Source organism: Salvelinus alpinus, chromosome 2 (assembly GCF_045679555.1).
Source record: "Salvelinus alpinus chromosome 2, SLU_Salpinus.1, whole genome shotgun sequence".
NCBI classification, from domain to species: domain Eukaryota; kingdom Metazoa; phylum Chordata; class Actinopteri; order Salmoniformes; family Salmonidae; genus Salvelinus; species Salvelinus alpinus.
Genome location: NC_092087.1, coordinates 50,563,435 through 50,576,880, shown reverse-complemented (window position 1 = coordinate 50,576,880; position 13,446 = coordinate 50,563,435). Strand labels below are relative to the sequence as shown.

The window sequence follows — 13,446 nt, the reverse complement described above, 5'->3', positions numbered from 1 at the left end:
TATTGTCTATGTTATCTGTGGAGTTTATTTAGTGGGTAGATAACATTAAAGTCATTTTTATATTGTTTAGAATGATTTTACCCTATTTTCTTCTAACAGGAAATTCGGATGGCAGCTGTTTTTTGAAAGTGGCCTCCCTGGTGATTGACAGGCTTCCCAGACTGCCTCCAATCTTTAAAATGTTCCTTAAGTTATCTAGTATTAGTGTACCAAGTTTGATACTTGTATCATAAAATGGAACAATTATTTCAGCTATCTGCAGGACTAGTTGGTTGCAGTGTATCTGAGTGGATGAGGGCCTTTATGCCCTAGTGAGAATGTGTCATTCTAGTGTCTAGCCGTGTTGCACAAGTCTCATGCTTGTTTGGGAGGAATTGGAGCACATTGAGTAGTGAATGGAGGAGCACTGTGTCCATTGAGTGGTGCAGTTTGAAATGGGCGGTAGCCTATTCCAGGTGCCCATTTAACAGCAGTGCGCAACACACAGCACAATGCTACAATCATACCATGGCTCCACAGAGAGATCATTATGCACCATGATGAGTTTACAGACTGCATTATTCAAGATTTAGCAAACTACTTCTGGACATTCTGTTGTATTCTTGATTCCTTGTTCATTCTCTAGGCCTACTGCTCGGGGCTTGCTCTACTGGCAAAATCCGACTTTCCCCATAAAATAATGATTAGGAAAGGTTAATCAGTGCAGTGAAGAAAAGACAATGTAGGCCAGCTGATGGTTTGTGCTCCATGATCATTCCTTTTTTTTTTTAGCATTTCCTTCTGAATATAACACAGTGTTGGTGCAACAGTTGGAATCCAGCCTGTTCCACAATGGAAATTAAGTAATTAACACCTCTCTTTATGTAGTCGGGTCATGATAAGGAAGAATGCGCTCAGTGCATTCCAAAAGCTTTGAAATACTGGAACGCAACTGCTTAACTGAACTACAATCCCCAAAATGCACCTGAGAAAGTAGGAAGTGTATAGTGATTCTTTCTACGTCACACCGCAGCCAGAATTTCAACGTCAAGCAAACGTCGCATAGTCATGCTGATTGAGAATAGAACATTGCGCGCAATTAAGGACCATTTTCATAATCTCTATGCAATTTAAATATTTACATTCCGGTAGGTATAAGTCTTATTTAGCAAAACGTGTGGTTATTGTGGTAGGCTACTGTTTGACGTGCTTATCCCACTCTCACTTGTCAATAACGGTTTGCAATAGCTTTCTCGTTAAGCATATTCTACTTTACTGAATCAATTTAGTGAGGAATTTAATGGTGTTATGCTTTGGTATTAACTTTCACTATGTGTTTCGAGGAATATACAAAAAAGTCAGCTTTTCTGTTTTCAGGAAAAGGAATCAACTCCCCCTTGTGGGGTAAAAAGGTAGCTGTGGGTTCAAATGTGGTTGCCCTGACGTTGGATGCGCACAGTTCTGCCTGTCCGTCTCTTGTACGAGGGAAAGGCGGGAAACCATGGCGAAACTCTCCGAATCAGAGCCCCGAATTTACAGTTTTGGGAAAGTCGCATGTGGGATACTGACTCACGTGCTTTGTGTTGTCTTCACTGTGTTTATCACGGTATTGGCCAAGCCTGGAACAAGTGAGTAACCTAGCCTTGGCGCCAGAAGCAGAGCACCCATCAATGCTGTTCCATATCTGCATATAACACATGGAATACTTTATATTGAGTTGATGAAACGAGACAATATTTTTGGGGTTGATCTGTTTTTCAGGTTTGTTCTCTTGGCACCCTTTCCTGATGACACTGGCGGTAAGGTGACACATCTGTGTGTGCATAATGTAATTTGTGAATTCATCTCATTCAAATGTCTCAGAAGTGTTACAACAGTTCACGGTCATTCCATCTTTCCTCCACCACTCTCACCTTCTTTTCTTGCCGTTCTCTTGATCCCCCTCTTCCCTCTTAGTTCTCCCTCTGCATGACAGAGGCTGTGCTCCTCTTCTCTCCACATTGCTCTCCCATTCGGAAGCTTTCCCACAAGACCAAGGGGCGTGTCCACTGGATCCTGCAGTGCCTCTGTGCCAGCTGTGCCACCCTGGGCCTGGCATCCATCTTCTACAACAAGCACCTGAACGGCAAGCCCCACTTCGCCTCGTGGCACGGCCTGGTGGGCCTGGGGACATTGTGTGTTGTTGGGGTGCAGTCTCTGGCCGCTCTGCCCCTCCTCTACCACTCCCTGGCTAAGGGGTGGTCCCTGGCTAAGCTGAAGCGCTACCACGCAGCGTCTGGCCTAGTCACTTACCTGCTGGGAAGTGTCAGTCTGCTCCTGGGCATATGCTCAGTGTGGTTTACAGGTGCTGTGGGAGGATACACCTGGTACCTGGCAGCACTGTGTCCTACCCTCAGCACCCTGGTCATCATGAGCCAGGTGTCCAATACCTACATGGCTAAGAAACGGCTGGTGTCCTAACCAGGCATTCCGCCAAAACCAAGCTCACAAACAGCAGCCATAAACTATTACTGTATTCAAATGAAGCTTTAATAAAGCTTTACTGTAAGGCTCGCCGTAGGGCTATGTTTGGAAGACCAACCTGCATTCTGCCTAATGCCCAAAAGTACCAGTGCCTTACATTGGTGAAATGATGATTTTGTTACATCTACTGCTGAACTATTTCTAATTTCAAAGTTTGGTCTTTGTATGTTAATTCTACCTTGAGCAAAAAAAAGTGCACGGAATCACCAATGAGCATAGCTTAGCTGTTTTTTCCCCCATGTGATGACAGGCCTCGGTCTTTTTGAGTATTTAGTAGTGTATAGTACAGTAGTATTTTGTATCCGAGAGCCAAGGAGACAAAGAAACCCTGTTATGTGTCTAAGGAAGTACTAATATTGGTTGTTAACTATGCAAAACAACTAGAGGCCACTGATGCTGCTTGATTTTATTTGCCTTTAGGCTTGAATGGACCAATGCACATTTTTTTGTGATTGGTTTGTTTTTATAAGGTGATGCATTTGTGTGCTAGTTTACACTAAGGTGTGAAATTCCAGCCAAATACGTAAGATGTCATATTTACTGATGTGCTAGGCTGACTGCAATGAAGTGTCAAAAAAAGAGCGTAGTGTTTGCTCCCATACATTCTGTAAATCCATTACCCTCAATTGTCTTAATGAAAGGATGTACGCATAGTTTCATCATAAGCGCATCATATTCAAATCCATTATCCTCACATGGGCGTTTCATAGATTTCCAGCTGCAAGAGTGCAATTGAAGGTCGAGTTGAACATTATTCATGGAATATACTGTAGATTATTACTGATCATTGTTGACATGTTTTGTCAAATTTATATTTTGATGTCATTTCAATAAAAAATACTTTTTGCATATTGGTATGTTTCCATGTGCATATACAGTGCATTCGGAAAGTATTCAGACCCCTTGATTTTTTTCCACGTTACAGCTTTATTCTAAAATGTATTACATTTAAAAAAAATCCTCAATCTGCACACAATAACCCATGATGACAGAGCGAAAACAGGTTTCACATTTTTGCTCATTTATAAAAAATAAACAGAAATACCTTATTTATATAAGTATTCAGACTCTTTGCTATGACATTCAATCCAATGAATTAGGTTGACGCCCAGGTGCGTCCTGTTTCCATTCATCATCCTTGAGATGTGGTTAAATCAATTGATTGGACATGATTTGGAAAGGCACATACCTGTCTATATAAGGTCCCACAGTTGACAGTGCATGTCAGAGCAAAAACCAAGCCATGAGGTCAAAGGAATTGTCCATAGAGCTCCGAGACAGGATTGTGTCGAGGCACAGATCTGGGAAAGGGTAGCAAAAAAAATTATTCTGCAGCATTGAAGGTCCCAAGAACACAGTGGCCTCCATCCTTAAATGGAAGAAGGTTGGAACCAAGACTCTTCTTAGAGCTGGCCGCCCAGCCAAACTAAGCAATCGGGGGAGAAGGGCCTTGTTCAGGGAGGTGACCAAGAACCCGATGGTCACTCTGACAGAGCTCCAGAATTCCTCTGTGGAGATGAGAGAACATTCCAGAAGGACAACCATCTCTGCAGCACTCCACCAATCAGGCCTTTATGGTAGAGTGCCAGACGGAAGCCACTCCTCAGTAAAAGGTACATGACAGCCCGCTTGGAGTTTGCCCAAAGGCACCTAAAGGACTCTGACCATGCAAATCAAGATTCTCTGGTCTGATGAAACTAAGATTGAACTCTTTGGCCTGAATGCTAAGCTTCACGTCGAGGAAACCTGGCACCATCCCTACGATGAAGCACGGTGGTGGCAGAATCATGCTGTGGGGATGTTTTTCAGGGACTGGGAGACTAGTCATGATTGAGGGAAAGATGAACGAAGGAAAGTACAGAGAGATCCTTGATGAAAACCTGCTCCAGAGTGCTCAGGACCTCAGACTGGGGAGAAGGTTCACCTTCCAACAGGACAACAACCCTAAGCACATAGCCAAGACAATGCAGGAGTGGCTTTGGAACAAGTCTCTGAATGTCCTTGAGTGGCTCAGCCAGAGCCCGGACTTGAACCCGATCGAACATCTCTGGAGACCTGAAAAAAGCTGTGCAGTGACACTCTCCATCCAAACTGACAGACCTTGAGAGGATCTGCAGAAAAAAAAAATGGGAGTAACTCCCCAATTACAGGTGTGCCAAGCTTGTAGCGTCATACCCAAGAAGACTCAAGGCTGTAATAACTGCCAAAGGTGCTTCAACAAAGTACTGCGTAAAGGGTCTGAATACTTCCGTAAATGTGATCAGTTTATTTTTTATAGATTTGCAAAGAAAACTAAACAAAACTGTTTTTGCTTTGTCATTATGGGGTATTGTGTGTATATTGATGAGAACAATCTATTTAATCCATTTTAGAATAAGGCTGTAACATAAAATGTGGAAAAAGTCAAGGGGTCTGAATACTTTTCAAATGCACTGTAACTTCAAAAAACATCTGTGCGTAGAACATACAAAGCCCATCATTTTTTTTGTCAGTGTAATAATAAAATGAAGTAACAACGCAGGAGAAGTGTGTTTTTATTATGTTAAAATAACATTAACGAAGTAACACAGTTGTCATATGGGGGTGACGGGAGGGACACAGTCAGTCTGTGCCAATGCTCTGCTCTTCCACAGACACGGGTCAAAAGATCAACGTGGATAAAAAGAGAAGGGGGAAAAAAAGTAATTAAAAAAAATTAAATACAGCAGATGAATTTGTTTCCATCATTATAAATAAAGAATCTTGGTAAATTCATACAATAAGATAAATGACAAACTAGTCAAGGCAAGCTAACATTATCAAGTTGTTATAAATCAACACTGTTACTTAAACAACATATAGATCATGTTCTCTTCATGATAACACTAAGAAATAATAAGCACAGTGAAACTATTTGGATTGAGAGGGAGGATGGGGATTCCTTCTCCAAGGAAATAGTGTTCCCTGTTAAAAGGACTGGGATGATTGGCTAAATCATTTGATAGACACAAGACATGGCCAATTAGAAAAAGGTTGAGGTTCCGAAGTGAGGTGGAAAAAAACATGATCAACTAAAAACAGGGTGTAAGGAAGAGGACAAGGAAGTAAGCAGTAGTGGGTGGGTAGAGTGAAGGTTGTGAGGAGTGTATGGTGAAATAGGGAGTAGAGCGTAAACTGAAACTCCACAAAAAAGTGTGAGTTACATAATAACTCCAGTAGGCTTATTCCATGTCCAATTGCAGATTTTATTCCAGTGGAGAAACAGAACCTTGAGGCCCGATCCATTCCACTCACAATGATTTTGACATGACATCACAGACCGAGAAAGGTACTGACCAACCACGGAGAAACTTTTGACTACTTTAATACACTAAGTAAATGTCCAAATACTTATGTAAAAAAAATTATTACGTATTCAAATGGGGGGACTAGACACATAGTGCTTTCATTTCTAAATGGTAAAACAGATACATTGCCTTCAGAAAATATTCACACCCCTTGACTTTTTCCACATTTTGTTGTTACAGCCTGGCTGAATTTAAAATGAATTGAGACTTTTTTGTCACTGGCCTACACATAATACCCCACAATGTCGAAGTGGAATTATGTTTTTCAAAATGTTTACAAATTAATTCAAAAGGAAAATCTGAAATGTCTTGAGTCAATAAGTATTCAACCCCTTTGTTAAAAAAAGTACACATTGAATATCCCTTTGAGCATGGTGAAGTTATTAATTACACTTTGGATGGTGTATCAATACACCCAGTCACTACAAAGATACAGGCGTACTTCCTTACTCAGTTGCCGGAAAGGAAGGAAACCGTTCAGGGATTTTACCATGAGGCCAATAGTAACTTTAAAACCGTTACAGAGTTGAATGGCTGTGATAGTTTTCTTCTGAGGATGGAGCAACAACATTGTAGTTACTACACAATTCTAACATAATTGACGGTGTGAAAAGAAAGAAGCCTGTACAGAAAAAAAATATTCTACAACATGCATTTTGTTTGCAACAAGGCACTAAAGTAATTTAGCAAAAAATGTGGCAAAGCAATTAACCTTTTGTCCTGAATACAAAGTGTATTGTATAGGCAAATCCAATGCAACAAATTACTGAGTACCACATGTTACGGGTATGCTTTTAATCGATAAGGACTGGGGAGTTTTTCAGGATAAAAAATAAACAGAATGGAGCTAAGCACAGGTAACATCCTAAAGGAAAACCTGGTTCAGTCTGCTTTCCACCAGACACTGGGAGATGAAGCCACCTTTCAGCTAGACAATAACCTACAAAACAAGGCTAAATCTATACAAGTTGCTTTCCAAGAAGACTGTGAATGTTCCTGAGTGGTCAAGTTAGTTTTGACTTACATCTACTTGAATGATGAACAAATTTGAATTTTGAAAAGAATAATGGCCAAATGTTGCACAATCCAGGTGTGGAAAGCTCTTACAGACGTACCCAGAAAGATCCACAGCTGTAATCACTGCCTAAGGTGCTACTACAAAGTATTGATTCAGGGGTGTGAATACTTATGTAAATGAGATGTCTGTATTTCATTTTCAAAACATGTTTTCACAAAACATATTCAATCTATTTTAAATTCAGGCTGTAACATCAAAATGTGTAATAAGTCAAGAGATGTGAATACTTTCTGAAGGCACTGTATGTATGAAAATACACACAAAAAAGGGTGATATTTTGTACTGTTGCCTCATGAAAAACTTGATCTCAAATTCAAAATGCTGGAGTATAGAGGCAAATGTAAAAATGTTAGCTTCACTGTCCAAATAAATGTATAGGGGAGTGTATATTGTCTTCTCATCCTTTCCAACTGGGTTTGCTACAATGTCTATCAAACAGCTAACGGCTCTAAAATCACATTTTTTATATTTTGAATGCAAACGGTCCAACAGACGATCACATAGTACCATCTGATGTGCGCTCCGACGAGATAGAGTCCTGACAGGCCTCAGTAATCGTCATGGGGGTAAAATAACTGCACGGCCATGCTAGAAGACATAGCGGTGGAGGCAGTGCTTAGAAGCCCCATGTTCAACCAACTGGTCCCCTACAACAACAAGTCCATCCATTCCCATCCATGGTCTCTGGTGCTCAGCCTCACCAACCTCAGGGGCTCGGGCAAATCTTCAGTCTCTTCAGTAAGATATTCAGCATAAGGATTTTGTTACTTTGTCTTGGTAAGCACATTGAGGTACGCCTCGTTCCCTCTCACTTGCCCGCTCATAGGAGTCTGTGTGTGTGTGTTTGTGGAGGGGGGCTAAGAGGGTTAGCCAGGTTAGGGCGGGGAGTTGTTTGTTTTTGCAACTTATCCACTCAGGGTTAACGAATGCTGGCTCATTGTCCTGTTACCTCGATGACGTCATCGTCCGAGCTGCTGCCGCCGTTGTCCGTGGACATGTGATGGGTGTCAGGCTGGCTCAGGGCTGCACCCAGGAGGCTGGAGGGGGAAGAGGGGTAGTGGGAGAGGAAACTGGAGCTTCCTCCAGAGCTGGCTGGGCCTCCTCCCAGGGTGTTGGGGTACATCCTGGGATCAGGCAGCAGGGACTGACTGTAGTTCAGAGGGAAGCCTGGGGACAGAAGGTCGGCCACACTGGGATTCATTAGGTAGGGGGGCAGGGTGGTGGAGGCAGAGGACACAGGCATGGTGTTGGTGGAGGAGGAGGTGGTGGAGGAGGAGGGGAGGTGTCCGTTGCTTCCTGTGGCTGAGGAGGCGTGGTTGAGGAGGTCCGCCCCTGCCGAGGGGAACATGGCCTGCAGGTCTCCCAGAGTCTGTCCTGCTGACTGGAGGAAGGGGGATGAGGAATTGCCTCCCATCAGCAGCGGGTGGCTCATGTGTCCATCCAAGGCCTGGTTCAGGGGGGGGAAGCTGAGGCCGCCGCTGCCCAGGGAGAGGCCGGGGAAACCGGCTGCTGTCGAGCTGCGTTTTCCCCCTGCCTGCTTGTGTCCACGGCTCTCGGCCATCTTGCGTTTGGAGCGTTGCAGAGCGTCGCTGATGCTCATTCCGATGTCATCTCTGAACTGCCGGCTGTGGTCCGATTCTGTGGTTTGATTGTGCTGCTGCGTTCTTCCCCCTCCCCCTCTGTCCCCTGTAAACGTGTCCGATGGTGATGGCAGCTCATTGCCCACGGTGACGGTATCCGCGGTGACGGCGTAGCGGCTGAGCTCGCGTAGGATCTCGGGGCTCTCGGGGGTGGAGGGCCACAAGGCGCTGTCGGGGGTCAGCCGTTGGCGCTCCGCGGGAGACGAACAGCCGTTACCGATGGCGTGAAGAAGTGAAACCTGGGAACCTGAGGAAAATAGAGGGTAAAAATGGCGAGTAACTATTCATTTTTCAAACAGTGCTACAACTAGATTCCCTTAAGTCTGCATATTGATGAGGTCTCACTACTTGTGACCCCCAGGGCTCGGTACTAGGTCCACTCTGGTTCTCTCTGTAGACTGTATACCAAGTCAATTGGATCTATCATATCCTGTCAAATGGATTCCTTATCAAATGTAATGTAATTTAACTTATAGTGCACCTCTGTTGGTAGCAGTTCCTCCCTGCACTGCTCTGCTGAGCTTCCCTGAGCGGACGGCAAAAATCCTGCCATCATTGGTCTTGATGTAGGTACCTGTGAGGAAGACTCCAGTTAATGGATGATAGCAAATCAAACTTTGTCATATGCACAGGATACGCAGTGCAATTAAATGCTTACTTGCAAGCTCTCCTCTCACGACAACAACTAATAAAAGTATAAAAGGTATTCAGACAAAAATAAGGTTGCAAGGAAGCACCAGTCAGTTTTGATGCTTAGGTTAATGTACCGAGCCCTTTATCTAAATGAGATAACTTGGGGAATTCAGGTGCCCATGTAGCTGTTGTAAACCACTCTCTAAGGTGTGTACAGTATTTGGATTAGAGTATGTAGAGAAGTAATTTGACGACATGCAGGTAAATATGGGGCCACAGCTTCTACAGTATACAGTGCATTCGGAAAGTATTCAAACCGCTTTACTCTATCAACATTTTGTTACGTCACAGCCATACTTTAACATGACCTTTTCCCCCCTCATCAAACTACACACAAACACCATAATGACAAAGCAAAAACAAAAATACATTTTTGCAAATGTATATACACTGCTCAAAAAAATAAAGGGAACACTAAAATAACACATCCTAGATCTGAATGAATGAAATATTCTTATTAAATTCTTTTTTCTTTACATAGTTGAATGTGCTGACAACAAAATCACACAAAAATTATCAATGGAAATCAAATTTATCAACCCATGGAGGTCTGGATTTGGAGTCACACTCAAAATTAAAGTGGAAAACCACACTACAGGCTGATCCAACTTTGATGTAATGTCCTTAAAACAAGTCAAAATGAGGCTCAGTAGTGTGTGTGGCCTCCACGTGCCTGTATGACCTCCCTACAACGCCTGGGCATGCTCCTGATGAGGTGGCGGATGGTCTCCTGAGGGATCTCCTCCCAGACCTGGACTAAAGCATCCGCCAACTCCTGGACAGTTTGTGGTGCAACGTGGCATTGGTGGATGGAGCGAGACATGATGTCCCAGATGTGCTCAATTGGATTCAGGTCTGGGGAACGGGCGGGCCAGTCCATAGCATCAATGCCTTCCTCTTGCAGGAACTGCTAACACACTCCAGCCACATGAGGTCTAGCATTAGGAGGAACCCAGGGCCATCCGCACCAGCATATGGTCTCACAAGGGGTCTGAGGATCTCATCTCGGTACCTAATGGCAGTCAGGCTACCTCTGGCGAGCACATGGAGGGCTGTGCGGCCCACCAAAGAAATGCCACCCCACACCATGACTGACCCACCGCCAAACCGGTCATGCTGGAGGATGTTGCAGGCAGCAGAACGTTCTCCACGACGTCTCCAGACTCTGTCACATGTGCTCAGTGTGAACCTGCTTTCATCTGTGAAGAGCACAGGGCGCCAGTGGCGAATTTGCCAATCTTGGTGTTCTCTGGCAAATGCCAAACGTCCTGCACGGTGTTGGGCTGTAAGCACAACCCCCACCTGTGGACGTCGGGCCCTCATACCACCCTCATGAAGTCTGTTTCTGACCGTTTGAGCAGACACATGCACATTTGTGGCCTGCTGGAGGTCATTTTGCAGGGCTCTGGCAGTGCTCCTCCTTGCACAAAGGGGGAGGTAGCGGTCCTGTTGCCCTCCTACGGCCTCCTCCACGTCTCCTGATGTACTGGCCTGTCTCCTGGTAGCGCCTCCATGCTCTGGACACTACGCTGACAGACACAGCAAACCTTCTTGCCACAGCTCGCATTGATGTGCCATCCTGGATGAGCTGCACTACCTGAGACACTTGTGTGGATTGTAGACTCCGTCTCATGCTACCACTAGAGTGAAAGCACCGCCAGCATTCAAAAGTGACCAAAACATCAGCCAGGAAGCATAGGAACTGAGAAGTGGTCTGTGGTCACCACCTGCAGAACCACTCCTTTATTGGGGGTGTTTTGCTAATTGCCTATAATTTCCACCTGTTGTCTATTCCATTTACACAACAGCATGTGACATTTATTGTCAAACAGTGTTGCTTCCTAAGTGGACAGTTTGATTTCACAGAAGTGTGATTGACTTGGAGTTACATTGTGTTGTTTAAGTGTTCCCTTTATTTTTTTGAGCAGTGTATATTTTTTTTTACTGAAATATCACATTACATAAGTATTCAGACCCTTTACGCAGTACTTTGTTGAAGAACCTTTGGCAACGATTACAGCCTCGAGTCTCCTTGGGTATGATGCTACAAGCCTGGCACACCTGTAATTGGGGAGTTACTCCCATTCTTCTCTGCAGATCCTCTCAAGCTCTGTCAGGTTGGATGGGGAGCGTTGCTGCACAGCTATTTTCAGGTCTCTCCAGAGATGTTCCATCGGGTTCAAGTCCGGGCTCTGGCTGGGCCACTCAAGGACATTCAGAGACTTGTTCCGAAGCTACTCCTGCGTTGTCTTGGCTATGTGCTTAGGGTCGTTGTCCTGTTGGAAGGTGAACCTTCTCCCCAGTCTGAGGTCCTGAGCGCTCTGGAGCAGGTTTTCATCAAGGATCTCTCTGTACTTCCCTTCGTTCATCTTTCCCTCGATCCCGACTAGTCTCCCAGTCCCTGCCGCTGAAAAACATCCCCACAGCATGATGCTGCCACCACCATGCTTCACCGTAGGGATGATGTGCCCTTTACTGAGGAGTGGCTTCTGTATGGCAACTACCATAAAGGCCTGATTGGTGGAGTGCTGCAGAGATGGTTGTCCTTCTGGAAGGTTCTCCCATCTCCACAGAGGAACTCTGGAGCTCTGTCAGAGTGACCATCGGGTTCTTGGTCACCTCCTTGACCAAGGCCCTGCTCCCCCGATTGCTCAGTTTGGCCAGGGGGCCAGCTTTAGGATGAGTTTAGGTGGTTCCAAACTTCTTCCATTTAAATATGATGGAGGCCACTGTGTTCTTGCGGACCTTTCAATGCTGCAGACATGTTTTGGTACCCTTCCCCAGATCTGTGCCTTGACACAATCCTGTCTCGGAGCACTACCGACAATTCCTTCGACCTCATGGCTTGGTTTTTGCTCTGACATGCACTGTCAACTCCGGGACCTTATATAGACAGGTGTGTGCCTTTCCAAATCATGCCCAATCAATTGAATTTACCACAGGTGGACTCCAATCAAGTTGTAGAAACATATAAAAAATTATCAATGGAAACAGGATGCACCTGACCTCAATTTCGAGTCTCATAGCAAAGAGTCTGAATACTTATGTAAATAAGGTATGTTTTTTATACATTTGCATACATTTCTAAAAATCTGTTTTCCCTCTGTCATTATGGGGTATTATGTGTAGATTGATGAAAGAAAAAAATGTATTTAATACATTTTAGATTAAGGTTGTAATGTAACAAAATGTGGGGAAAAAGAAGGGGTCTGAATACTTTTCAAATGCACTGTATATAGTGCCTTCAGAAAGTATTCAAACCCCTTGACATATTCCACATTTTGTTGTGTTACAGCCTGAATTCAAAATGGATTATTTAAAAAAAATTCTCTGGGGAAGAGTATAATTTTTTTTCTAGAGTGTCGAAAGTTTCCAAGAGCACAGTGGTCTCCATTGGCAAATGGAAAAAATATGGAAAAACCCAGACTCTGCCTAGAGCTGGCCGTCCGACCAACCTGAGCAACTGGGCAAGAAGGACCTCGTAGTCGCAGCTGAAGATGCTTCTACAAAGTATTGACTCAGGAGTGTAAATATTTATGTAAATTTGATATTTCATTTTCAATAAAATGTGCTAACATTTCTAAAAGCACGTTTTCACTTTGTCATTATTGGGTATTGTGTGTAGATGGGTGATTAAAAAAATCTAATCAATTTTGAATTCAGGCTGTAACAAAATGTGGAATAAGTCAAGAGGTATGAATAATTTCTGAAGGCTCTGTAGGCTGTGTTCTTGTTACCTTTTGAACCTTTGATCATGTGGATACTCTCTCCTGCACCGATACGGGCCTGGACATCAGTGGTGCTGTTGGCTCCTGGGATCACTATATCTGAGAGGTCAAAAACAAGGAGTTAAAGACATACTGATTTTGTATAATTTTTTTTTTTAAAGAAATTATTCTAACCTTCTAAAATTGCTTCAAGTTGGAATGGTCAACTTAACATAGCTGCATGACAAATGGCACCCTATTCCCTATGCTGGTCAAAAGTAGTGAACTATATAGGGAATAGGGTACTATTTGGGACATAGACCCTATAACACCGGTCTATCCTAATGCAGCCCCACAGTGTTTCAATTATTCCTTCAATTCTTAAACCTACCCTTAGGCCGTGTTCAGTAGGCACAACATGTAAGAAAGTGCTCTGAAAAGGGGAGGTACTATCTAAACGTAATCCAATAAGAAAAGCTCATTTCCATTTTACGTCGCAA

The 13,446-nt window shown here is 43.8% G+C and overlaps 2 protein-coding genes across 6 annotated transcripts in view; one reads left to right on the top strand and one right to left on the bottom strand.

Moving 5' to 3' along the window:
* Positions 1 to 978: 978 nt before the first annotated feature.
* On the top strand, positions 979 to 3,395 carry LOC139543093 (transmembrane reductase CYB561D2-like). 2 transcript variants are annotated; one of them, XM_071349253.1, is made up of 4 exons: positions 979 to 1,127; positions 1,357 to 1,607; positions 1,741 to 1,778; positions 1,936 to 3,395. In XM_071349253.1, the coding sequence occupies exons 2-4, from the start codon at positions 1,481 to 1,483 to the stop codon at positions 2,437 to 2,439; spliced, it is 669 nt and encodes a 222-aa protein (XP_071205354.1). In that variant the 5' UTR covers positions 979 to 1,127; positions 1,357 to 1,480; the 3' UTR covers positions 2,440 to 3,395. The 2 variants fall into 2 exon arrangements, with proteins under 2 accessions (XP_071205354.1, XP_071205365.1); XM_071349264.1 differs by lacking the exons at positions 979 to 1,127; positions 1,357 to 1,607 and having other exon boundaries at positions 1,749 to 1,807.
* Positions 3,396 to 5,020: 1,625 nt separating this feature from the next.
* LOC139542932 (helicase ARIP4-like) overlaps positions 5,021 to 13,446 on the bottom strand; it is a 39,396-nt gene continuing 30,970 nt past the window's right edge. For 3 of the 4 annotated variants that reach the window (XM_071348937.1, XM_071348957.1, XM_071348947.1), the window contains exons 20-22: positions 12,977 to 13,066; positions 9,028 to 9,120; positions 5,021 to 8,793 (exon numbers count right to left, since the gene is read on the bottom strand). In XM_071348937.1, the coding sequence (XP_071205038.1) occupies positions 7,841 to 8,793; positions 9,028 to 9,120; positions 12,977 to 13,066 (1,136 nt within the window). In that variant the 3' untranslated portion in view covers positions 5,021 to 7,840. The remainder of the gene's footprint in view (positions 8,794 to 9,027; positions 9,121 to 12,976; positions 13,067 to 13,446) is intronic. The other variant, XM_071348966.1, reaches the window with a different exon arrangement.

Bases quoted from the DNA above. Each gene is read 5' to 3' on its own strand.
- LOC139543093 (XM_071349253.1), top strand. From the start codon at position 1,481: ATGGCGAAACTCTCCGAATCAGAGCCCCGAATTTACAGTTTTGGGAAA. The intron at 1,608-1,740 runs GTGAGTAACCTA...TCTGTTTTTCAG, and splicing joins ATTGGCCAAGCCTGGAACAA to GTTTGTTCTCTTGGCACCCT. The intron at 1,779-1,935 runs GTAAGGTGACAC...CTTCCCTCTTAG, and splicing joins CTTTCCTGATGACACTGGCG to TTCTCCCTCTGCATGACAGA.